This window comes from Crocodylus siamensis, chromosome 1 (genome assembly GCF_052110815.1).
Source record: "Crocodylus siamensis isolate JL-2025a chromosome 1, ASM5211081v1, whole genome shotgun sequence".
Lineage (NCBI taxonomy): Eukaryota > Metazoa > Chordata > Crocodylia > Crocodylidae > Crocodylus > Crocodylus siamensis.
Genome location: NC_143395.1, coordinates 118,349,201 through 118,376,147, shown reverse-complemented (window position 1 = coordinate 118,376,147; position 26,947 = coordinate 118,349,201). Strand labels below are relative to the sequence as shown.

At 45.9% G+C, this 26,947-nt stretch overlaps 1 protein-coding gene across 7 annotated transcripts in view; it reads right to left on the bottom strand.

Annotated features, from left to right (window-relative positions):
• The window catches only part of MTHFD1L (methylenetetrahydrofolate dehydrogenase (NADP+ dependent) 1 like), a 276,590-nt gene extending 249,961 nt beyond the window's left edge, over positions 1-26,629 (bottom strand). For 3 of the 7 annotated variants that reach the window (XM_090041346.1, XM_090041382.1, XM_090041357.1), the window contains exons 1-7: positions 26,378-26,629; positions 24,471-24,555; positions 22,023-22,073; positions 17,044-17,097; positions 6,685-6,809; positions 5,630-5,730; positions 4,666-4,805 (exon numbers count right to left, since the gene is read on the bottom strand). In XM_090041346.1, coding sequence (XP_089897472.1) covers positions 4,666-4,805; positions 5,630-5,730; positions 6,685-6,809; positions 17,044-17,097; positions 22,023-22,073; positions 24,471-24,555; positions 26,378-26,547 — 726 coding nt within the window. In that variant the 5' untranslated portion in view covers positions 26,548-26,629. Of the gene's footprint in view, positions 1-4,665; positions 4,806-5,629; positions 5,731-6,684; positions 6,810-17,043; positions 17,098-22,022; positions 22,074-24,470; positions 24,556-26,377 lie in introns of those variants that run through there. The other 4 variants (XM_090041366.1, XM_090041373.1, XM_090041391.1 and 1 more) reach the window with 4 other exon arrangements.
• Between the last annotated feature and the right edge of the window lie 318 nt (positions 26,630-26,947).

Below are 26,947 nucleotides of genomic sequence, written 5' to 3'. Positions count from 1 at the left end.
GTTGTAACACTAATTGTTACTTCACAGGTGATTGTTAACACCTGTGAAGTAAAGAACAATGGCTCATTAAGGGACCATTGACTCCCTGCAGCACTGGAGGGGAAGTGGCAGCAGCAGGCAGCATTTTGGATTTCACATTGTCCCATATAGTTACCCTATGCATGGGGCATACAGCAGAGCATCAGCCTAGGGCATGGATTACATGCATCGCCATGCCAGACCAGTCCTGTGCACTGGCTCTGGTCTGGAATGGGCCCCAGGACACCTCTGTGCACTGGAGTCAGTGCATGGGGACAGTCTCATCACCAGTTACCACACACAGCTTACACCTTGGATAGCCTGCACTGTATGCAGTGCTAGATCCAGCCTGCACTGTATGCAGTGCTAGATCCAGCCTGCACATCACATGTATTGCAAGCCCTGGAACAGGTCTGGATCATGTTGCATGCAGTATGTAAACTGGACCGTGTGCTATGGGCATTGCTAATGGCACAGGGGGTTGGTCCCGATCCAACCTGCAAACCTGCCCAGTGACTCATCCAGGAGGGTGAGTTTGACACCCCTGAGCTATATCCAATATCCAACTTATGCCTGGTTAAAATACAATTTACGTCAGCTTCCTCTTCAACCTACCATTCAAGGTCTAGTGAAAGTAGACACATGAATCTCTTTTGAAAAAAAATATATAAAACAGAACACTTTTCATAATTATCACTAAGGCAGATGACTGTAATGTGTCTTTCCATTCTATCTATTACAATGCAGAGCTTAACCTACTACAGCAAAGGAACTCCAATAGCAGTAAATGTTTGCATATGACATTGGATGTTATAGTAAACTTTCACATGTGGAAGGCAGAAGATTCAAAGCATGAATGTTTTAAATATTTTGTCTTACTACATTTTGTGCAAATTTTAATGCATATTTGTAGGCTTTGAGTAACTTGCACGTGCACCAATAAAGTCACTTAATGGAAAGGGGGGAAAAAGGCTTTTGGATGCACAAACTGCATTTTACCACACTTTCAAAAACATGTCCCAGAGATTCTGAAGACAAAAGAGAAGGCAGGAACTACTAACAGGTGTGCATCTTCAATTGCAACCATAGTATTTGACATTTATGTCTATATATAGAGTCAATTCTAGTGGCCCAGCAGCAAAAGTATGTTCAAGCCAGCATACTTTGACTTGAACACACTGTGGGAACTCTCAGGGATCATGACCAAGGTGAAGATTTCTGGACATGAAGTAGAATAAGGTGCTGCTTACCCAGCCACATTTGACCAAATTTACGGAAACACTGAGGGTTGCTGCCCAAGTAACACAGTATTTCAAACTTGCAGCTGAGGAAGACTAGTATAAATTTCCCTACAGCCTTACTGATTACAGTTGCAGGCAAAGTAAAAACCTACAGGTTTATGGACAAAAGTTAAAATGAACATGAGAAGACTGATGTGTAAAACCTCAATTTTCTTCTGCTTGGGCCTGGAACTCTGTTTCCTAACAGATCAGTGATGAGATAAATAGGCCACAGGGAATGCTAGACACTAATACATGACTATAGGAAAGGATCTGGAGGGCAGAAAATAGATTTTTAAACAGTGTACAGATTATAGATTATGAGAGCAGGTGGACAATCTCACCTAGTCCCCAAAGTCTTTTATATTTTTCCACATTGTGGAAAAATGGACTTTCCTTCCAGGAATCATTGCACAATTTTGTTACAAGATATGAAGAAAAAAGACAAGATTAATAAAAAATAAGATAAGGAGAACCAGATTTAAGTTAAGAAGTGCATCTCTGGTTGAGAGAAGTTTATATTTTCAAAAGTGTTGCCCGTCACTTAGAAACATAAAAATGAGACAGCTCTAACAATAACATCAGCAGCTGTAAAAATACCAACTTGTCAAAGAAGAAGTTTCTAAACACCACAGCTGTTCAATTAAATGCAAAATATATTTTCCTTTTTTTTATTCTGGCCTTAAATCCAAAACACAACATTTCACATTATATTTTTGAGCTGGCTGCCACCTTGTGGCACATATTCAGAAACACTTTGAGGATTGTTCTCTATAGAATGCACAATAAATGTAAAAACTGGAAACAAAAACCTGGGCTACTACATGTCTCTCTCTAAGGCCCCCCGATGGATGTTACATTTAAGATGTACTTAACTAGTCAATCATATATTAAGTAGTAACCTGGCCACAAGTTAGTTCAATTGGCATGATAAAACAAGGAAAAAGCCACCAACTTACTACACAAATAGTGTGATAACTGTGTGGTTGGTTCCTATTGCACCTTCACTGAATGCGTGGCCAGAGCTCCCAGACTCTGAAGAACACCAGAGACCCTTTCAAGACTCCTGTGGGCTCCGGTGACTAGAAATGCTGGTCAGCTGATCAGGAGTCTAAACTAAGGGAGCGCATAATGCAGTCCTGTGGCCGGAAGCCCCAGCCAGCTGATCAGAGCTTCCATGCACCATGTACTCCCCTGGCTAGGAGTCCCAGTCAGCTGAGAGGCACTTCCAGCTGCAGGAAGCACATGGAGCCTTTAGCTTCAAAGCAGCAGGGGAGTGCATGGTGCTCCCAGCTCAGGAGTATACTGGAGCCAAGGGCTCCCTTGCACTCCCAGCTGGGAGCCCCAATCAGCTCAGTGGAGCTCCCATCCAGGAGAGCGAAGGGAGTCAAGCTTGCTATCTGCCAGTGCCGAGAGAGACTGGGGTCCTAGGCTCCCCCCGCATCAGCAATATGGCACAATGGTCTCTGATGTTCAATCCCACAATCGCGCCTCCTGCCAGGCATGCGTGATTGCTGGGATCATGCATCACATCCCACTGCATCTTGAATTCAACACCAGTCAGTGACTTAATGCTTATTGTTGTTTGAAACAGAGTGGTACCTAGAGACCTAAAGTAAAATCAAGATCCAAGAACTATTTATCCACAGACTAAGAAATATTTTCAGCTGGGTTTGTTACTTGAATGTTCCAAATTATTTAGAAAAAGGAATTTGACTTTATTGCAATTGTCAAGTCCTTGCTAACAGTTCTAAAAAAAATTTAAGAATATGTTCCAGATATCCAAGAGATCATTTCATAAAGTCTCCTATACTCATGGACGTCAGTAAATGCTATTCCATACCATTCAATACCAGGAAGAGGATCCTGCTTCTCTTTGCCCAAGTAATAGATGCTTTCGTGAAATTCACTAGCTCTCAAGCTATTTCATGTAAGCAGTTCTATTGCCATGACAAAGAAACAGGTTACTTTTTTGCATCAAGGGACATGGAAAAGAGCTATATTTTAAGTGTATCAGTAAGCAGAACCGGTTTTAAATTGTGTGCGAGAGAGTGTATGCACACACATATATAGGAACACAATATTCAGCCTAGGATCTCAAAAAATTGAAAAACAGTCCTATATTACAATAGGTCCATTCTAGTCTCAATGAGCTACAAGCTTTTGAATAATAGAGGAAGATAAATCATCTGAACTTTGTGATGATCCCTGCTGTGAGTCTGGCCATTGGTTGTCTTAGAGGTAACACTGCCACCCATCACTATTACAGTAAAAGCTTTGTTATCCGGCACGCATGGGGAATGGAGGGTGCCGGATAACAAAATATGCCAGATAACAGAGCAGCCCGAACAGGCATCTTGGGCAGGCCCTGTGGGCCCTGAGGCACAGGGAGTGGGGACCCGCACAGCCTGCTATGCCCCCGGGCTGTGGGGGCTTGGCAGTGCAGACTGCTTTCCCTTGGGCCATGAGGGCTCTGTGAAACCAGAAGTGCCACAGTAGGCACTTCTGGTTTCACTTTTCCCTTATAAGCCGGCATGCTGGTTAACAGAGCATGCCGGCTTGTAAGGTGCCAGTTAACACAGCTTTAGCTGTATACTGAAGTGGCACCCAAATAAAACAGATTGACAGAAGAACCTTTGTGTACTTCATGGAATGTGGGGCTTCTCTCCCCTTTGGGATTACAACAAGCTCTGTTGAGGGGATAGTTTTCCTTCTGTACTATTTCCTAAAAAAGATTAGATTTAATCTCCTCCAGAAGTTCTTTGCAAAGACCGATCCTGCTAGCTTTGCTCCTAACCCCAGATATCCTTCTCAGCCCTGCTCTTCAACCAGGAAGTAAAAGCAGATTTTGAAGGAAAGGTTGAACTCAAATGATCCTCAAATTTATTTGCTCTCTTAACACCATGTAGTATATTAATGATCAAAAGGATTTGAATATTTGAAATTTTGTCCTATAAAGTTTTTGTCTTGTACACCAATTTCTTCAAATGCCAAGATTATTACACAATTAAAATGGAAATCATGAACAGTTACCATATTACTTTTTAAAGGTTTCATCATATAAAGGGACCAAAAGTCGTTAGCAGAACTGAAGTGACAGATGCCAGAACTCCAATAAGTGGTTTATCATTGACTTCTTTTACTGTACCTAAGAAATTATACCATAAAATACCCCACTGAAATCTTCGGTGAAGCACAAAGAGGCTCATGAACTGTAACAATCTCTACCAGTTTCAAAATTTATTCCAACTTCAAGACAGAACTGAAGCATTACAGTTGTGAATGAACCTGAACCTTCAAAGTGTGGTTTAGTTCCTTTCCTAAATTGTAAGAATTGTGTTACAATGTTAGAAAAGAGGATAGTTACCTTGCTCTGAAGTTGCTGCGTATTCCACTGGCAGCTCATAACCATGGCTCCTTTTCTCTGAAGTAGACACTGAAGAGAGGCTGCCAGAGGTGCTGCAGTTCCAACCAGTAGCACCTTCTTTCCATCTATAGTTCTATCTGCTTGATAACATACAAACCATTGGTCATTTGCACTGTCTGCAACAGTAAGACATTTACTACCAAACCACTGGTGCAGGGAGCTCACTCACAGACATTCATTTAAATTGACTTCTGACTTTTTTCCTTACTATGTAACAAGGTTTGCAGAAGCTAGAACTCAATACAGTGCCTTCAAGCTCCAGCAGATTTACAGTAAATTTGAAGAGGCCAAACACTACACGTGAGATAACAGACAAATGCGTGTTTCAAGTGACTCATAAGTGAATGTCTGATTCTGTGAACATTGTGCATACATTTTTGGAACAAAGGAAATATGATTTTGCACATATCCCTTAATTTATTCATTTATCCATGATAGGTGTTTTACCACATCTCATTTAAAATCTACCTATCAGTAAAAAAATCTTGTCCCCACAATTCTGAAGCACAATAGGACCTGGTCTAGCTCTGAATGAACATATTGTTTTAAGTTAACACTGTCTTTCACAAAAGACAGAGTTAGCTCAAACCTATTTAATGCAAAACTCATTTCAGCAAAAAAGAGCTGTTCATTGAAACCTGGAAGGTAAAGCTTGATTTGTCTGAGTTGATGCTTTATCCAAAACCCATCTTTGATCTCCTAACTGGAATCTGTACTGAAACCAATTTGTTTTTATGAAAGTTTGATATCAAAGGAGACCTTAGTGTGATGGAACTCATTTGCAGCAGCTTTCCTTAGTCCCTGTCACCGTGTCAGTACTATTAAGGTCTATAGACAAAACCACTTTTTCTGGGAGTACTAAATTTAGGTCTTGTTCAGGGACATGAAAGACAGAATGTCCTACCTATGTTTTCAAGAAGCTGTATCACAGCACTGGCAGTGGGATAAGGTAAACAGTCATAAACATCTCCATACAGCAGTTGTCCTAAGTTTACAGCTGATACTCTGTGGGGGAAAAATATGGAAACAAACAGAAATTATGCAAGATGGTTATTTTAAATAAAGTTTAAAATAAATAAAGTCTCACCTTTCACCTACATTAAAAGAAAGATTTCCTGGATAAAAGGACTAAGAATAGCTCACAATTAATTTCTAAAGCATTGCACTCTTTGACTCTGCAATTCAAGTGGACAAACACAGAATATTGAGAAAGATTTAGAAAAAGGAAAGGGACAGTGGGATTAAAAGAAACAAACTGAAAGAAGAAACATCATCTATGACTTTTTAGAAGGAAGGAAGGAAGGGGCAACACCTGATGAAAGAAAAGCGAAAACATCAGGGTTTAACAGAATTCAGAGGAGACTGAGTATATTTAAACACACAAGAAGAATGTCATTCCAGGCATATGAAGTGACACAACACAAGACAATTGGTACGGAGAAACTGGCAAAAAACTGTCCAGAAGGAAGTGCTACAATTCAGACAGTGGTCCAGGGATGTAAATTACACCACAAGCCCCTCTGCCTAGTGGTTACATGAGTGTGCTGTGGATTGATTGTAAAGGGTACAAAGGTAGTTTAAACAACAGCAGCCCTCTTCCCAGACTTAGGGAGATACCACCTAAGAATCTCACCTTAGAGCTTCTTAAGAAAATGTAGTTAATTCTTAAAGTAAGAACTGCAAAATACTTAATTTAATGAAGAGAATAAAATTGGAATTTTGTTTTGGCCCCTCAAGTTTACAACATGTACAGATAAAGAGAGTGTTTCACAAATAAGATGACTTCAGCATTAATCTTTTCCTAGATTTTTAATATTCTTTTGTCCACATCTCAATAGTACAGTGTATAGCTAAATATAGTGACTGAAGAATCCATTAGTGAAAAGCACTTGGAGGAAAATCAATTTTACAAAGCCATTAAACTTGTGTGCTAGGGTTTCATCTCACTGCTTAGCTTACCCATCCACATCCTTCTCTGGTTTCAATGCACTTAATATTTTGCTGCTGTAGGCATTTTCTGGGAGGTGAAGGGCAAGACCATGAACCGTAGGATCATCATTGAGTTTCAAGATTTCACCAACAATCTAGAAAGTTAATAAAATGCATTGGGGAACAGTATAACAAAACACAGTCAGAATCAGAATATTGGGAAGTAAAAATGGAAATGGGCTGTAGCTGTAAAATAATGACAACAACAATGATAATGATAATATATAGCAATTTTAGCTACTTAAATCCTTTTCAGATATAGCATGTCACTCAGATTCTCAGGTGGGATATGGATACAAAACATACTGGGTAGTTAAGTACTCACATATGCAGTTCTATATGGGATTACATGAGTGCCATAAGGAAGAACTGGTCCCTCACACTGATGTAGTGGGAGTGAACAGACAGGCACATATAAAAAATAAATTCATTTGGATAGGGCAAGGAAAAGGAAGGAGAACGTACTTATGATATTTTAAAGGGCAAAGACAAAAATACAAAACTGAAAAAGCAAATTTTACTGGCCATCTTTAATAAAATTATCTAATCAAAAACACAGCCATGGAAAGCTGCTTGCAGCTGTAAAGCTTTGTGATCATATTCTAACCTTTGCTCTTTCCCTAGTTATACCTCCCTATTAGTTTTTCATTCATTTCCTATACTATGTCCAAAGCTAAGTTTGCAAACTCTCTGGGGCAGAGACCACTCTTACTCATTCTATAAAGATCCCACCATATAGTAAGAGTTTATCTTGTCTACTATAACATGGTACAGCAGACATTCACAGGAGCCCTGGGGATAGAAGCAGCCAAGCAGGCTGCACAGGGCTGCACTCCTTGCCCCCAGCACAGCACCAGTTTCCTTTGTCACAGGGGCTCCGCGCTGCACCTGCAGGTCCACACTCACAGAGGGGGAGCCCTATACTGGACTCTGAGCAGAAGAGCAAGGGGACGGGCTTCCTCCACTCCCAGTGGAGTACGGAGACCTGCACAGCAGGGAACAGGGGAAGCAGCAGACTCCAATGCAGGACTTCCCCTGCTGTGAATGCTGGAGATGCAGGCACGGGAAGCAGAACCCTAGCAATGGGGCAGGCTCTGCTCCCTCCTCCCATGCAGCGGTAGCTGGAGCCGCACCTGTGCCAGGCATGAGTACCCTGACCTCCCTGCCTGCTGCTGCTGTCAGGCAGAGAGGTCTGCATGCCATGGAGGAAGTGTGTGGGGGGTCACTATACCCCCCACCCTCACACCCATACTCTGCTCAGCTGAGCTCCGCACTCCCACCGCTGATCTGGGGGGAGGAGGAAGAGGAGAGGGAAGACTTCCCCCCAGCATGAAACAGAGCCTCTCCCTGCCAGGGGGGATGAGTGGCGGGGAAAAGTCCCCCTCTGGGGCTAGGCAGCCTCATACAGCCCCCCTCCCCACCTCACTACAGGGGCAGAAGAGGAGAGAAAAGAGCCCCTCCCCCAGCTCCAAACAGGGCCTCCCTCCCAGCACCATGGCAGTGGGGGAGCGGGAGGAGGGGGAAGAGTTCCCTTCCGGGGCTGGGCAGCCCTGTGTGCTGAGACTGGTCCCGCTGTCAGGGAGCCACTGTGGAAGGGATGGCATGCTCTAGCAACCCCGGACTTCTGGCTTGAGCCACTGCAGGCATGTGCCTGCATTTCCTGAATAGAAAGGGAAACCCACTTGGAAACCGATTCACTCTCTGCAGGTTAGACTAACCTGCAAAGATTGAATCAATTCAAGCTTAGGCTTTCTGAATGTCTGTCCCTAGCCTTGGTGCGTTTTACAAGCTGGATGACAAGGCACTGTGGGCCAGATCAGGTTGAACACCACCAAAACTACATTTAGGTGCATTCAAGTGGCTCCAGATAACTCATGATTTTCCTGGCTATAGTGTGGTTTAAAAGAAAAAAAAAAATTGAAAACTGTATCCCAGACCAAAAAAACAAACCCAAAACAAAACCTTCTCTTATATAAACTCTTGTAGTAACAGATGAGTTTGTAAGAAAAGTCTCTAAATTTTGCAGTCCCAAATTACTACAAAACACATCACAGAAATGATAAAGATTTCATAGATTTCATAGACATTAGGGCTGGAAGGGACCTCGGGAGATCATCGAGTCCAGCCCCCTGCCCAAAGGGCAGGAAGTCAGCTGGGGTCATAGGATCCCAGCAAGATAAGCATCCAATTTACTCTTGAAGGTGTTCAACGTAGGCGCTTGAACCACCTCCGCTGGCAGACTGTTCCAGACCTTGGGGGCTCGGACAGTAAAGAAATTCTTCCTTATGTCCAGCCTGAAACGGTCTTGCAGGAGTTTGTGACCGTTCGACCTCGTCATCCCATGGGGCGCTCTGGTGAACAGATGTTCCCCCAGATCCTGGTGGTCACCCCTGATAAACTTGTAGGTGGCCATCAGATCACCCCTGAGCCTGCGCTTTTCCAGGCTAAAGAGTCCCATGGCTCTCAGCCTGTCATCGTAAGATCCGTTTTCCTGACCTCTGATCATGCGCATGGCTCTCCTCTGGACTCTCTCAAGCTTCTCCACATCCTTTTTGAATTGTGGAGCCCAAAACTAGACGCAGTACTCCAGCTGCGGCCTCACTAAGGCCGAGTACAAGGGGAGAATGACGTCCCGGGATTTGCTCGAGAAGCATCTATGGATGCACGCCAGCGTTTTGGTCGCTTTACTAGCCGCAGCATCGCATTGGAGGCTCATGTTCATCTTGTGGTCAACGATGACCCACAAGTCTTTTTCTTCTGTAGTGCTAACCAACGTAGCACTGCCGAGCCTATAAGGGTGCTGCAGGTTTTTCCTCCCAAGGTGGAGAACCTTGCATTTTTCGGTGTTAAGCACCATCAGGTTCTCGTCTGCCCATTTGCTGAGCTTGTCCAGGTCAGCCTGGATCACCTGCCTATCTTCTGGCGTGGATGCTTTGCCCCAAAGTTTGGTGTCATCGGCGAACTTGGCCAGTCTACTCCTGACTCCAATGTCCACATCGTTAATGAAGATGTTGAACAGGATGGGTCCCAGGACAGAGCCTTGAGGGACCCCACTGGTCACAGGGCACCACGATGAGTGACTGCCATCAATCACAACCCTCTGGGTCCGACCACGAAGCCAATTTCCCAGCCAGCGGATCGTGGTGGAGCCAAAGCCACAACTGGGCAGTTTGGCCAAGAGGTGATCATGGGATACCAGATCAAAAGCTTTTTTGAAGTCAAGATATATGACATCAATCTCTTCTCCCTTGTCCAGGTGATAGGTCACCTGGTCATAGAAGGAAATGAGATTGGTCAAACAAGACCTACCCACAACAAACCCGTGCTGGCTGTCCCTTAGGATGTTAGCCTGGGCCAGTCCCTCAAGGATGGCCTCCTTAATAAACTTTTCTAAGATCTTCCCCAGGATAGAAGTCAGGCTAATGGGCCTGTAGTTAGCCGGATCCACTCTCCTCCCTTTCTTGAAGATCGGCACCACATTGGCCTTCTTCCAGTCTTCGGGTACTACACCAGAACGTCAGGAGTTTTCAAAGATCCGTGCCAGGGGCTGGGCTATGACGCTCACCAGCTCCTTGAGTACCCTGGGGTGCAGGTTGTCAGGGCTGACTTGAAGGTATCCAGCTTCTCAAGGTGTTCCTTCACGAGGTCAGCATTGATGGAGGGTAGGGGATCCCCCTCACCCAGATTTCCCTGTCCCATAGTAGGCATGGGCATCCCGTGTGACTGATGAAAGACTGACGCAAAGTACCTATTTAATAGGTTGGCTTTTTCCTGGGCGTCAGTTGTCAGTTGCCCCATCTGGTTTAGCAGGGGTCCAACATTGCCCTTGCTTTTCCTCCGGCTCCCCACCGTATCTGAAAAAGGACTTTTTGTTGTCCTTGATGCCTGAAGCTAGTTGGAGTTCAGTTGCAGCCTTGGCTTTCCTGGTTTGCTCCCTGCAGGACCGGACCAGCGCGGAGTAATCCTCCTTGGAGGTGAATCCCGTCCTCCATCCTTTGTAGGCTTTCCTTTTTAGCCACACTAGGTCCGCTAGGTCTCTGGAGAGCCAGGGGGGCTGCTGTGCCTGTTTTGTTTTGTTTTTTTAGGCCTTAAAGGCCTACGAATAGCACAGATCTTAAATATTACTTGTGTGGTGAAAGATCCCATGTAATCTAACTAACAAAGCATCCAATGCATTTCTAGAATTAGTTGGTGGCTACCTTTTACCACCTCTCCCCAGTGTAATTCTATATAAATGTGAGATAACTTAACTTGTACTACTCCAATCTTCAGTTGCTTCACTAGGCCTAATGCTTTAAACCACTATGATTTTTTACAAGTATTCTGTAATGTCAGCAATGAGATATCATATAGGGCTCATCATGTAACATTCTTTCTGTATTGGGATTTCAAAATTAAGAGAATTTTGTCTCTTTCTATACAGAGTATTAACAAAAGCCTGATATGATAATGGTTCCAGAAGACCCACGTATAGCACGTCAGGGTCCCACAGGTGGCCGTGACACCACCTGGTGGCTCCATGACCATTCTCCACTCCACCCCTATTAGCACCTTCCTGTATCGCCTGCAACACCTTGATGGACTAATGATAAATTGGGAAGCTGCCCATGGACCTTTGGGTAGCCCCAGGTCTACTGACCCCCACTAGGGTCCCCGGCACCCTACTAGTCCTCACGGATCCTCAGCCCTTCACTGGGCTTCTGTAGTCACAGGCCCTTTGCTGGGCCTCTGTAGTCCCTGTGCCTGGCAGGACCTTAAGGGCCTTAAGGGCTAATTGTGTGGCTCCAAATCCTCCCCTACACCACGCCCCATGCCTTGTAGGCATTACTGTACTGTCATTCCTTCTGTCAGGGCTTCAGCCTTTTCAGCCTCCACCCCATTACTCTCGCAAGACCTTCTAACCTGGGCCCACTGAATCAGACCTGGCTCTGAGGCACCAGCTTGTGCTTGTTCTTTCGGGTCACTGGGCCCCTGTCTGCCAGGGCCCAGGCCTGTGTGTATTTGCACCCCTCTGGCACCGGGCTCCCGTCTCACTGCTGCCAGGCACTCTGCCCACTCCGGGCTCAGTAACTAATTGAGCCTTGAGCCTGCCCATAGTAGGGCTCAAGACTAATGCATGTCACTCAGGCACTAATGGGACCTCCTTAACCGTCCCTCATAACCCCACCCCAAACCGCAGGTATAAACATAAGCACAAGCCCCCGTATGTTATTATATAACATAATAATAACAATGCAAACAGCACTCTGCCCCTTTAAGAGGGCAAACCTTTAGCCCTAGTATAGCTGGGGTACCTTGTGAGGTTCCAGGGCCTCACTAGCTCTGTAGGGAGCAAAGCAGACAGTCAAGCAACCCTGGGTGACTCTCCTGGGCAGGAGCTCCTTCCCCCAGCAGCTACCAGGGAGGAACTCCCCTGTCTGCCCCAACCTTTGGGCTTGTATGCTCCCAGGGCCTTGCCTACATCTGGTCAGCTGACCACTTACAGGTGTCTGCTAACTGCTTCATTTGCACTACTGCCCTGACAACTGGCAGCTGCCTGCCCTGCAGTGCTCCCTACCTGGGCTGACTTTATCTTAAGGTAACAGAGAGCCTGAGGCTCTCTGTTACACCACGTAGAAGTAAAATTACAGTTTAAAGAAACTTTGTTTGGGACAGCAGCCAAACTACGCCCATGTACAACATGAATATAATTGCATTACAACAAAAAAGTACTTAGAGAAAGATCACAAGGAAAAGATTTCTGCATTTCCTTTTTAAAGGCTAGCAATCCTGACTGATTTTCTTTTTCAGAAATAACTACTGCACACTGAGAACACAGAGCCTTCAAAATAAGTTTTAAAAATTAGTTTCAGAGTTTGCTTTCCAAAACAAAAACATTTTTAGTAAAACCACTGGGGGGGGAAGGAAAAACTTCTTTGGGATTTTTCAGAAGTGTTAATTAATGCACACTTCCTCTTCCTGTGAACTCAGATTAAGGCAAAGAAACACAAAGAAATATACTACAAAGTAAGTTTAACTTTCATTCTAGAATGAACTTTGGCACCACAAACTGCACATGCACATGCATCTGGATGTGCCCCAGAAGGTGAAAGGCTTGTGTTAAATCAGAGGACAGTTTCTAAATAGAGCACAAAAGTGGCACATTAATAGAAGAACTTGTATGAATGGGTGTGAGGCTCCTAGGTTCTCACACCCAATTTTCTCTTCCCAACATATACAAATTTATTTCAATGAATTGAATTTTTTATAAACAAGGCCACCAGAGAACAGTGTGGCTCTGATAAAACGCCTCGTTAATTTCTATTAAAATGGATTTGGATAGAGTTTTTTTGGGATTTTGTTTTTATGTTTGGGGCTGCTCCCAAAGTTGTGGGCACTACACAAAATGTAACTGTAATGAGCAAACAAACAGAGACCACGTGTTCAAGTACATCACAAAAATAAACTTGTTCCAATATGAAAAATTTGGAGTCTCAAAATAACTTCTCTCATGTTCATTAAAAGCTGAAATGGCACCACTGCTTTTTACCACTGTATTTCATTCAGTTGCTAATCAAGGAGAGTGTTTAAGACGAGAGAGCTACAATTCCACATTCAGGACATTTGACCTATTTCACATGAGTGTTATTCACAGATAAATTTCCCTCTCATTATAAAAATCATAAGGCAAATCTTGCTTGTTTTTGGAAGGCTTCGTTTTCTTATATTGGTAAATACTGAATTTATAGCAACCACAAAGTTAAAGTACATAAATCTTTGATGAAGCAGACCTGCCTACCCAAGACTTGGAAGCTCACCAGAATACGTTTGGAAATGTTTCTTGCAACTTTACTAAACTATAATACAATTTGAAATAAATACAAGCACAAGATATGAACACTTTATGAAACATACTTTTGCACAATGCTTTGCAAGTATATAACACAATGGAAGAGTCTGGAGGAACAAATTACTGTACATACTGTACAATCTGAACTGCCAAAGTGCAAGATGACAAGCTGAGGGCATAGTGGCACCCTTAAATTTGAATCCCCTTGCTATTTTTAGATTGCAAATGGCCCACTCAAATCACATACATACGGTTTTCTATATTTAATGCATAATTACCTTAGTTCAGTATTACTGTCTTGTAACTGGATAACCAAAGCAAGACAAGGATTTTTTGGTAATATCTTTTATTGGACCAACTGTATAGCTGGAAGAAATGTTAGACAAACCACCTGTGCCAGACAGACAAGTTGTCTAGCACAGATTGCCCTAACATCTCTCCCAACTACACAGTTGGTCTAATAAAAGCTATCACCAAAAATTCCTTTGTTCTTGTATATTTCTGGGATCATCACAGCTACAGCACCTTGTTTGAAGAGCAAGGAGTATATATGAATTTTTGATATCACAGGGTAAACAGCAGCTGCAAGATACAAGATATGAAAAGTAAGGCACCCAGTCCCAGATTCTCTGCCAAATCCAAGTAGAGATCTATACATAAAATCTTGGGAAATTATGCCCCAGTGGACCATTGGTCACTGTACCATTACAGGCTCTTTGGGTTAAGGCACTCAACTGGGATCAGGAGATTCAAGTTCTGTTTTCTGGTTGCACAGGCTTCCTGCAAGACCTAGCAATTCATTTACTCTCTCTGTATCTTAGTTTCATAGTTTCTAGGGTCGGAAGGGACCCGAGCAGATCATCTAGTCTGACCCCCTGCCATGGCAGGAAAGAATACTGGGGTCAAATGACCCCAGCAAGATGTTCATCTAACCTCCTCTTAAAGACCCCCAGGGTAGGAGCCTGCACCACTTCTCTTGGAAGCTGGTTCCAGACCCTAGCCACCCTGACAGTGAAGTAGCACCTCCTGATATCTAGCCTAAACCTACCCTCTACCAGCTTGTGACCGTTATTCCTGGTCACTCCTGGTAGTGCTCAGGGGAACAGGGACTTCCCCAGTGCCTGCTGGTCCCCTCTGACTAGTTTGTAACAGCCTTCCCTCCTCAGCCTTCTCTTGTGGAGGCTGAACAGGTTCAGGTCCCATAGCCTCTCCTCATAGGGCCTGCCCTGTTGTCCCCTGATCATGCGAGTGGCCCTCCTCTGGACCCTCTCCATGCTGTCCACATCCCTCTTGAAGTGCGGTGCCCAGAACTGGACGCAATACTCCAGCTGCGGCCTGACCAGTGCTGCATAGAGGGGGAGGATCACCTCTTTGGACCTGCTCGAGATGCATCTGTGGATGCATGACAAGGTGTGGTTGGCCTTCCTAACTGCCTCCCCACACTGCCAGCCCATGTTCATCTTGGAGTCAATGATGACCCCCAGATCCCTTTCCGCCTCCGTGCTGACAAGAGGGGAGTTCCCTAACCTGTAGGTATGGTGCCGGCTGTTCCTCCCGAGGTGCATCACCTTGCACTTGTCTGTGTTGAAACCCATCCTATTCTCGTCCAGCCACCCCTATAACCTGTCTAGGTCTGATTGTAGCCTGTTGCATCCTTCCAGTGTGCCCACGACACCCCACCTCTTAGTGTCATCAGCAAATTTGAACAGGGTGCTTTTTAATCCCTCATCCAAATCGCTGATGAAGATGTTGAACAGTGCGGGCCTGAGGACCGAGCCCTGCAGAACCCCACTGCCCACATCCTTCCAGGTTGAGGAGGACCCATCCACTACCACCCTCTGGGTGCGGCCCTCCAGCCAGTTGGCGACCCATTTGACTGTGTGGGTGTCTACACCACAGCCCCCCAGTTTCTTAATGAGAACGGGGTGAGAGACAGTGTCAAAAGCCTTCCGGAAGTCCAGGAAGATTATATCCACTGCTACCCCTGCATCTAATGATCTGGTGATCTGATCGTAAAAGGCCACCAGGTTGGTCTGACAGGACCTGCCACCGATGAACCCGTGTTGGTTGCTCCTAAGCATGCAGTCCCCCTGCTGGCCCCTCCTGGATGTGTGCCAGCATAATTTTCTCAAACAGCTTGCCTGGGATCGAGGTAAGACTAACCAGCCTATAGTTTCCTGGGGCCTCCTTCCTGCCTTTTTTGAAGATGGGGACCATGTTGGCCCTCTTCCAGTCCTGCGGTACCTCACCAGAGCACCACGAGTGCTCGTAAAGTTGTGCCAGGGGACTTGCAATGACCTCGGCCAGTTCCTTTAGAACTCTAGGGTGGAGATCATCCAGGCCGGCTGACTTGAATACGTCCAACCCCTCCAGAAGCTCCCTAAATCCTCGCTAACCTGTGGCCCAGGTGTGCCTCCCCTGGGGCCCGAGGGGGGCCCAGCAGGGAGGTGGCTATTCTGGTCCCTACTTAGGAAGACGGAGGCAAAGGCGGCAAAGAAATCGTTCAACAATCTTGATTCTTCTTTTAAATCTTGATTCTTTTTGATTCTTCTTTTAATCTTTATTCTTCTTTTCAAAATGGGCATGGTATTTACTAGGGGGGGTGGGAAACAGGCCATATTCAATTCAGATTCAGCCCAAATTGGGGACAGAGATTTGATTCGTTGATTCAGATCACTGTCCCTGATTCGATTTGGCCGAATCCAAATCTGAAGATGCAACTCCAATTCAGAGAATCAGTGATTTGGCCATAGACACAGTTTTAAATGTTTTTTCTACATCCCACGAGGTACCAGGTGCAGCTTGTGAAGACTGCAATGCTGGGGTGGATAGAGTCCCACAGGAGCGAGGGGGTCCCCTGCGTGCTTGGCAGTACTTCTGGTCTACTTCCAGGTCTGCTGGAGAGCACGCAGGGGGGCCCCCTCACATCTCCCCGGCTTGGCAATCTGCTGCAGGGAAACACTGGTTGCTCCCCAGACCCAGGAGGCACCAGTCATCGTGCCGGGGGAGGGGGGTGCGCCCTGGGCGCTCCCTGGTGGACCTGGAAATGGAACAGAGGTGCTTCTGGTCCACTTCTGGGTCTGCTGCCAAGTGTGCTGGGAAACCCCCCACGCTCATGGGATGCTCCACCTGCCCCAGCATCTCAGCATTCATAAGCCACCTACTACCTTGAGGTATATAGAAGGTATGTAAAGCTGTGTCTATGTCTGAATCTCTCCGAATCAATTCGGAGAGTTCCGATTCTATTCAGAGAGATTAAAGGGTCTCCTGATTTGATTCAGATTCTGAGATTTGGCCACTGAATTGGGCCAAATCTCTGCCAAATTGAATCAGGGACCAAAGCTTGCACAACCCTAGTATTTACCTAACTCTGTATGAATTTAACAAATATGATGGGGAGGAATGTTAGCAAGAAATACATATTTTGAAAGTACCCATTTGATTTTAGGGTGAAAGCAAGAATAAAAGCAAGAATAAAATTCCCAGGGTGCCATAGTTACCTCATCTTCACTGCTGTCTTCAGGGAGCCAAATGTGGATAATATATAGACCAATCTGGCAAAAGAACAAAATTCTATAAATACTAACATGGTCAAACAACTCATAATTAAAAGTAATCACTCCCTAAATCTCACTGTCACTGAAGTAACCCAAGACATAATTAAGTTGGGGATTCATTACACGGCATGCATGCGTAGATATTCTCCCAAATTAGGCTTAGTTGTCTGGCCTCTAATTGTAGCTAGTGCAAAACTGTGTTCAGTTCTATTGTTCTCCTCTCTGTATATATTATAGCAATTTATATAAATGTAAGGCATGCTTAACTCGAACAGCCCACAATTGTTCATATTTAGCGTCAATGGCTAAGAATTAGCATTGACTTGGTTTATGTAAGCCAGAGTCTGGCCAGACAATGAAATGGAATCAGAGAAAATTAGGGATGGAATGGACCTCAAGAAGTCATCTAATCCAGTGGTTCTCAACCTTTTTGGGTACCTGGACCCATTTTATACCAGGACCCATTTGTAAACATCAGTGACCAGTTCAACCTAGTGCCCCTCATTCCTGATCTGCTGTCCCCTAGCCCCAGGTCCCAGCCCCTCAGTGGGTGGGGCAGGGGGTGGTGTGTGTGAGGCATACAGGGCCTCCAAGCCCTCTTGCAGACTGGAATTCTGACAGCCTGCAAGGGAAAAGCCACCATTTCCCAAGCTTTTCCCCTTTAAAGGAGTATCCATTTTTGAAGTTTGTTTGTGACCCTTTCATATATTCTTGTGACCCACTTTTGGGTCGCCACCCACAGGTTGAGAAATGCTGATCTAGTCCAACATGGTGCTCAAAGCAGGACCATCCCCAACTACATTGTCCTAGCCAAGGCTTTGCCTACCTGGGGTTTAAAAACTTCCAAGGAAGAAGATTTCACCTTTCTGAGTAGCCTGTTCCAGTGCTTTACTACCATGCTGCTAATATCCAACCTAAACTTCCCTTGCTGCAACTTGAAACCCTTGCTCCTTGTTCTGTCATCTGCCACTGCTGAGAACAGTCTAGCTTCATCCTCTTTGGAACCCCACTTCAGGGAGTTGTAGACAGCTATTAAATCCCCTCTCAGTTCTCTACTCTCCAAATTAAAGAAGTCCAGTTCCCTCAGCCTCTCCTCAGAAGTCATGTGCCCCAGACCTCTAGCCATTTTTATTGCCCTCCACTGGACTCAATTTGTCCACATCCTTTCCATAGTGGGGGGCCCAAAACTGGACACAGTACTCCAAATGTGGCCTCACCAGTGCTGAATAGAAGGAAATAATCACTTCTCTTGATCTGCTGGCAATGCTCCTAGTAATGCAGCCCAGTATGCCGTTAGCCCTCTTCGCAAATTGTTGGGTCATATTCAGCTTACTGTCCACTGTAACCCCCAGATCCTTGTCTGCAGAGCTGCTGCTTAGCCAGTTGGTCCATGGCCTGTACCAGTGCATGGAATTATTCCATCCCAAGTGCAGGACTTTGCACTTCTAATTGAACTTCATAAAACTGTGTTTGGTCCAATCCTCCAATTTGTCTAGGTCTCGCTCTCTCTCTGAATCCTAGCCCTATCCTCCAGCGTATCTACTACTGCCCCCAGCTTAGTGTCATCCACAAACTTGCCAAGGGTACACTCCAACCCATCTTCCAGGTCACTAATAAAGATATTAAACAAAACCATTCCCAGGACCAATCCCTGGGGCACTCCACTTGAAAAACCCTGGGGGACTCCATGATATAAAGAGCCAAAGCAGAACCGTGGGCCAAGGTCTGGGCTCTGATTTGGAAGATGGGGCACAGCAGGGAATATCCACATTTTAAAAGAGGCCTGATACCTAGTCAAACTATCATACAGGAGACAGCATACCAGATTAATTAATCTACACATTTACAGAGGATGTAAGACTGCAGTCTAGTACTGTACTTAAGCCTGTCTAGAAAGCATGGCTGGGTCTTTAGTCTTCCCAGTACAAGAATGGGCTCTACTGTTTTATTACAGGTGGATCAAGATAAACTTTTAGTCAACATTTAGATCTCTGGAGCTGGCTAAGGACTGAATCTTTGGATTTCAAGTGTAGGGTCAATGTTCTGTTTTGTTGCTTTCATCTTATATCTCTGTCTGTATCTCAACATATAGTTGCTGTTTTCTTATGCTTGTTCTGTTTTTATAATAAATTATTTTGGCTGCTTTCAGACGTTAAAAACAAACAAACAAAAAGGTAATTTACCGGAAGAAGCAGCACATTAGCTCGACCCTGCTTCATAGCATCTGTATAGATCAGGCACTCTGGCAGGGCTTTTTGGTGCTTTTATCTAATACTTGATTCAATCAGCTATTAGATAAAAACTCCCAATCTATACAGACATTGGGCAAGCCAGGTCCAACTAATGTGATGCCTCTTCTGGGCATGTACTGGGCTCAGCAAGGGGGCATGCGAAGTTTAAAGTAAATCCCCATTTTTTTTTTTTTAATGTTTGTAAGCAGCCTTTGTTGTCTCTCTCCCAGTTGGTTGAGTGCAGGAGGAGTGACTTTTGGGAAGATGATAGTCAAGGCTGACTCTCTCCTTCTTAGTTCACTGAAGAGCAGGCAAACCCCTCAGTAAAACAGAAGTGCTTCACTTTGGGAAGGCTGACTTCTGCGAACTGAGAGAATTGGTCAGTAAGGCAATCAGAAGCCATACCCCTCACCCCCCAGAAAAGGGAGTATACGAGGAATGGTCATCGCTCAAAAACACAATCCTTGAAGCACAGGACAAAGCCACCCCATCCCGCAAGAAATGCAGTCAACAGGCAAGGAAGCTCCCATGGTTGAATAAGGAACTCTTGGACCTCATTAAGCTCAAAAGAGTAGCCTACACCAGATGGAAAACAGGAAGCATTACCAATGAGGATTAATCTGCACTCGCCCGCACCTGCAAAGAGTGGTCAAAAAAAGCCAAGGCACATACCAAACTTAGGCTAGCTACAGGGATCAAAGACAACGAAGTCCTTCTTCAGATGCGTGGGAAGTAGAAAAAAAAAACCAAGGATAGCATTGGGCCCCTGAGAGACCCAATGGGGCAACTGACATCAGATACCCAAGGGCCAATCTCCTAAATTACCTTTTTGCATTGGTTTTTCACCCTCCCAGGAGGATCACAGTGTCAGGAATGGCGCAAACCAATTCAGGACTGGGCGACGGATCCAAAAAATCGATGTGGATCAGGTGAGGGAACACCTTGAGAAACTGGACATTCACAAGTCCACAGGCCCAGACGGAATGCACCCAAGGGTCTTGAAAGAGCTGGCAGACGTCATTGCATCCCCCTTGGCAGGGATATTTGAAAAATTGTGACTCTCGGATGAGGTCCCAAATGACTGGAAAACAACCAACGTGGTTTCTATCTACAAGAAAGGGAGGAGGGATGACCACTACAAACCAATCAGTCTGATGTCTGTCCCTGGAAAAATCCCAGAGAAAATTGTTAAGAGATCCACCAACATCAAACTATGGGAAGGCCAGCTTCTGAATGCCAGCCAACGTGGCTTTGTGACTGGCAGGTCTTGCCTGACCAACCTCATCTCCTTCTATGACCAGGTAACATGTGCCCTGGACAAGGGAGATGATGTGAATGTCATATATCTGGACTTCAAGAAAGCCTTTGACCTAGTCCCCTATGATGTCGTCATGGTTAAGCTAGGGAACTGTGGCCTTGATCATCATCCAGTCCGATGGCTAAGCAACTGGCTACAGGGTTGGACCCAAAGAGTACTAGTTGAAGGGAGGAATTCAGTGTGGCACAGGGTTACCACTGGAATCCCTCAGGGCTCTGTACTTGGGCCAGTACTTTTTAACATCTTCATCAATGATCTGGATTCAGGAGTCAGATGCGAACTGGCCAAATTCGCAGACTATACCAAATTATGAGGGAGGGCAGTCACACCACAAGACAGACTGGGGATACAGGCCAACTTGGACACACTCTCAAGGTGGGCTGACCAAAACCTGATGGCCTTCAATGCAGAAAAGTACAAGGAGCTGCACCTTGGTAGGAAGAACCCTTAGCATACTTACAGGCTCGGCTACACTCGCTAGCACCAAAACCGAAAGGGAGTTGGGGGTTTTATAGACCACAAGATGAATATGAGCCACCGATGTGATGGTGTAGCTGGCAAAGCTAACCAAACTCTGGCGTGCATCCACCGGTGAATCTCAAGCAAAACCAGGGAAGTCATCCTCCTGCTTCACTCAACCTTGGTGGGACCGCAGCTGGAGTATTGCGTCCAGTATTGGGCCCCCCACTTCAGGAAGGATGTGGAGAAGCTTGAGAGAGTCCAGAGTAAAGCCACTCATATGATCAAAGGCCTGGAGGGAAGGCCATATGAGGAGAGGCTGAGGAACTTGGGACTCTTCAGTCTAGAGAAGAGAAGGCTCAGGGGGGATTTGGTGGCAGACTACAATTACATAAGAGGGGTACATCAGGACCTGGGAGAACCCCTGTTCACCAGAGCTCCCTTAGGGATAAAAAGGTCTAATGGCCATAAACTCCAGGAAGGTCAATTTAGACTAGACATAAGAAAAAAGTTCTTTACAGCACGTGTATCCAAGGTCTGGAACAAACTCTCCCCAGAGGTGGTGCAAGCACCTACTCTGGACTCCTTCAAAAAACAGGTGGATTTATTTCTTGCTGGAGTCACTTGATCCCAGCTGACTTCCTGCCTGTGATAGGGGGGCTGGACCCAATCATCTCATGAGATCCCTTCCAGCCCCTAATGTCTATGAAATCTATGAAATTTTCATAACCCGAAACAGAGGGGTCACTTAGGACTGACAGATTCTTTACTGCAGCCACAGAGTCCAGTGTAAGGGTACAGAAACTAAGGTGCTGGGATAAGGAGCTCTCAGGTCTCCTTGAGGTGAATGGTAGTGTAGTGGGGAGAAACTTGAGGCTTTGGGGGTCTTCTGCCAATGGGTTTGTGACACTTACCTCTTCAGCCAAGTTCTTGTTCATTTCTTGCACCAAATCATAACTTCCTGCCTTCAGGGAAAAAGAGAGAACAAACCCAAAAAAGAATATTTAGCATTTAAGGGAATTTTATGCCTATTATGTATACACTGGAACCTAGCTCTGCAAAATAAATCTATCACTGTTAACAGTGAAAGGAGGTTAAATCAACAATATTTATAAGAAACTGCCAGGAAATCACTGTGGGAAATTTATCTTGGTTTGACGTATTCAAACACGTTTAATCTCTGCCCAGTTCTTACAGATAAATTGAGAGTAAACAAGCAGTGAAGTGAACTTGCTTAGTATTTAAGAAAGACACCAGTCTGGTAATACTTGCTGTTACAGTTCTCTCTGCTTCCATAGAATAAGAAAAGCATAGGCAATGACAACAGAAACATATGCTATTCTGTTCCAAAGTGTCATAAATTTATGTTTTACCTCTAGTGCAGCTACTAATACAGGTGCAAACTACTGTCAAATATTATGATGGACTTTGTGATGTAGACCAGTGGGCCCCAACTGGCACTGAAGGGCTGGAATGAATGGTACAGGGCTGGTCCATGGGCCAACCCAGAGCATGGAGTCAAGTCATCCCAGCCCCTGGGGCTAGAATTTGGCAGCAACAGCATCAGTTGCTGCAGTAGCTGTCTGTCACTACCAAATTTTCAGTCCAATGGGCCAGATGATGCAGCTCTACGTTCTAGATCCAGCTCACAGAGGTTCCCACGGATCCAGATATTGCCATGGTTCCTGCAATTAATGTTGCCACTGCTTATCACACAGTTAAATTTCCAGACCTGTGGAGAGCCCCACAGGTCAGCTGACTAGAGACCTACTGAATTAATGGCAGAAGTGGGGTGGTACTCTGGCTCCTTTAATCTTGCAGGTCCCCCCCGCATCCGCCCTTACCCCCCGCTGATTGGTGGAGAGGCCCTGCTTGCGGCTCACTCCAGTGCAGAGGCAAAAACTGAGGTTTTAAATATGGTGCCGTTTTTGCCTCTCGCTGCTGATTGGCTGAGGGGTCTCACTGTTTACTGCTGACTAGCTTAGAGCCAAAAACGGCGTCATGTTTAAAACCATGTTTTTAGCTTTCCTGCTGTTCAAGAGGGAGCAGCGGGGTCCTCTGCTAATCAGCACCGGGGTGGGGGAAGGTGTGCATGGGGGCGGAGGAGAAGGTGTGCACAGGGGACCATTTAAGATATTAAAGGAGCCACTGCACATACCACTTCCACTGCGAATTCAGTAGGTCCCTACAGATGAGACAGCTTCACAAGCCAGATCCAGTCAACAGGCCATATTTTGGTCGCTCCTGAGGTAATCTGTTGTTTTTTAAAGACCAAAGTCTTTGAGTCTTCACAAACACCACCAAAAAGTTATCTTTACAACAGCATTTTGCTATTCCTCATCTGGAGCAGATACAAAACAAATGCCTCGAAGCAAATGCCAGTTATCTTAGTGATCCAGCCTCTGTAACTACCTGCATTTTAATAAAGAACAGACCTTTGCCATCTTATCTACATCTGAATTTCAGGAGATTTTTCAATCATTTTCACAGATTAGAAACATCAAATGAAAGCAGTATTTACGATTCCCAAGAAATCTGTACTGAACTTAACTTTGATCACAAAATTAAACAAAACAATGATTTTAGGCAATTGACTGTTACTAGTCTGTTGTTGGTGGGGTTTTTTTTTTTTTAAATATAAAATATAAAAATCACTACACTCAAAATGAAAGCAAAAAATAACAGGGAAATGAATAAGTCCTTTATTGTTTTTCCCTTACTTCTACTAATTTTAAAGCATCCTGAATCAAGTTCGGGTTCAAGGTCCTGATAAAAAAAAATGACTGAAGCCAGTCAGAAGACAAACTTCAGCGTACGCAGAATTCGTGGTTTCCCTTACAGGCAGCCACAGAGTACAGGCACTAGAGGTCTTTCTTGTCTAGAAGTCCAAACCAACTATGAACAAGACGACAAGGGTGTCTACGCCCAGACGGTGAAAGGTGGTCACATAAGAAACCCAAAGAAAGATCTCTTATGACTTTCTACAAAAATAGACATAATCTAAGCAGTATGCTTATGCATTCAAACACAGGTGAAAAGGGTCTTTATGGCTTGGCAGCAAAATCTGCTGTTGATCATCCACAGAGATGTTTAAACATTAGACGATTCTTCTGCATTTAAAAAAGTATCAGCAATACCGTGTGTTAATAAAGCACTTACTATTAGATATAATTTGACATTTAACGGTACACTGACTTAGAAAACATCACTATGAACACTAATTAAACACTGTTCTGCTTCCCTCCTTATAATACAAATGCAAGATTAGATTCTTGTCCAAAACAAATTTTCTAAATTTTTAAGTTTCAAAAAGGAAGTACCAAAAAGCAATCCTTTAATTAAATACAACACATACACAGTACCTGTAAAATTGCAAGCGTTGGCTTAAGCATAGGGTGTTTTTTCTTCAAGGAGGCCAAGACTTTCTTTGAACTCTGAATGATTTCACTGCAAGATAAAAGTAATATAGCATCAATTTTTCTTAAACATATCCTTTTTGCTCTATAACCTTTTGGCATTAGTTTTCCAGACTGTTTCGGTATTAGTGTCCACATGACTTAGAATGGAATAAGCCCATCAAAATACCTTCAATTTATACCTGCTTTTTATCATTACCCCAGTCTTTATAGTTTGCCAATCTACTGTTCTTCTACAACAAGGCTTGAGAAGTCTACTTCTCAGCGAACAGCAGGAAACTTCAGGAAATATCACTATCTTTCTGCAGAGATTACTCTCCTAATTAAGAAACTCAGCCTTAGAAACTGGAGCTGGGGATGACACTGCAAATGGAACTGATATCTTTTCGCATGTGAAGGCGATTCCATTACTGGCAATAACAAGCACAGGTTAAAATTACGGTCGCTTTCTCTGCTAGATTATTCAGAATTTCCCGGAAGCCTTGGAAGGGAGCCCCCCCCCTTCTCGTATGCCCCTGTCTAGAAATGGCAGCAGACAAGGACTGGAAAGGTAAACACAACCCCCACATCCCCAGTGCAGAAATAAAGGCTAAGGGACTTTTGGGTTAGATTATCCTCCTTGGAGGTTGCAGGAGAAAAGTAGATCCATGCCCTCAGAGCGGACACAAAATAGGGGCAGGGCAGGAGGACAGAGATTTTTCCTATTCCAGAACGGTCCTTTACCCTTTCAGGGGCCCACAGCCAATACAGGCTGCTGTCCTAGTGGGAATCCTTTCCCCTGACAAGGCATCTGACATTTTAGGATAGGGGAAGGAAGCTTTTCAGTTAGGTCATCTAGTCCAGCCCCATGCTCCAGGCAGCACTGTCAACCGGTAAGAAGCATTTGCTACGTCTCTCAAGAAGACCACTGAACACAGTTCAGCTTCAAAACAGAGATGCTCAACCTGAGTGGCACAGCCCCCTGGGGTGCCTTGAGATCCTATCAGGGTTGGTGCGCGATGCTAGCACTGGTAACACTGTGCCTCGGGTGAACCCAGAGATTTCCAAATGGGAATCCCAGGCCTTAAAAGCCCTCTGCCCTACGTGTGTCCAATCCCCCTTGTATTCTTCTGTCCTCAGAAAGCAAACGCGAATTAGGTGCTGGCTCAGCTCTCCGAGGGTGAAGGCTGAGAAGCACAGGGTCCATTTCCCCTCCAGTCACAGAGAAGCAGGCCTGGAAGTGGTCCCTAAAGGTGGCCTAGGCCAGCATTTCTCAACCTGTGGGTCACGACGCAGAAGTGGGTCACATATAGGAAAGGGTTGCGAACAAACTTTTGAAACTCCCCTTTCAAGGAGGAAAACGATGGCTATTCCCTTGCAGGCTGGCAAAGCTCCAGCCTGTGAGGGGTTGCTTGGGGGAGGGGCTGGGGGCAAAGGGTCAGGAGCGAGCCCTGGGTCAGCACTGGCCATCAGTGTACGAACGGGTCCTGGTACAAAAAAAGGTTGAAACCCACTGAGTTAGGCCACCTCCCTGCCCCCTACAACCATAATCCAAACTCTACCTTGAGTTCATTGCAAAGCTCTCTTTACAGCCCTGGGCACCCCTACAAGGGCTGTCCATCACCACCCTGCTCGTCTCGGGTATGAAGGGCCTGGCTTAACCCCAGCAGGGCAGACCTGGGTGGCTACAGGGGGGCATCAAGAGTGATGTGGCCCCCCCGCGGGCCCGCTGCAAGGGCCGGGCACCCGAGCACACGGCCGGAGGGAGCCCCTGGCGGCTCCCCGAGCGGCGCCGGCCCGGGGCAGCAGGGGCCGCTCGCCGCCGGGCGGTTGCATCAGCCGCCGCCCGCCCCCCCGCCCGCCGGCCCCCTCACCTGGTGCCGCCCGTCGCCTGTTGCTGGTGCAGCCGGCGCCGGGGGCTGCGGGCGGGCGCGGGCGCGGGGCAGCCCGCCTGCAGGAGCCGCAGCGCCGGCTCTGCCCTAGACGCGGCCCCGGCCCTGCTCCAGTGCAGGCGGCGGAGCGCGCCCAGCCTGCCCGCACTCATGCTACCGCGGCACCAGCAGCTCGGGAGCCGACCACGTGCCGCTACGCCGCCTGCCTCCGGGCGGCTGCGGCGGCCGCGTGCAGCAGGCACCGCCTCCGGGGGAGGAGTCTCAGCGGCGCTGCCCCGGGGGAGGCCGCCGGCTGCACCAGCCGCTGCGAGAGCGGGCGGGACGCGACGCTCGGCTGCCGCCGGGCGCTCTACGACGTGCGCCTGGGAGCCCGCTAGTGCGTGCACCACGCACACCCCTGCGCGCCGCGCCGCGTTGTAGGTGTATATACTGATACACACACCACCCCTACCTGCTAGACTAGCTACACACGTCTACACACACACGCCACACCACGTTGTATGTGTATATGTACACACCCACCTGACAGACTAGCTACATATGTGCATACAC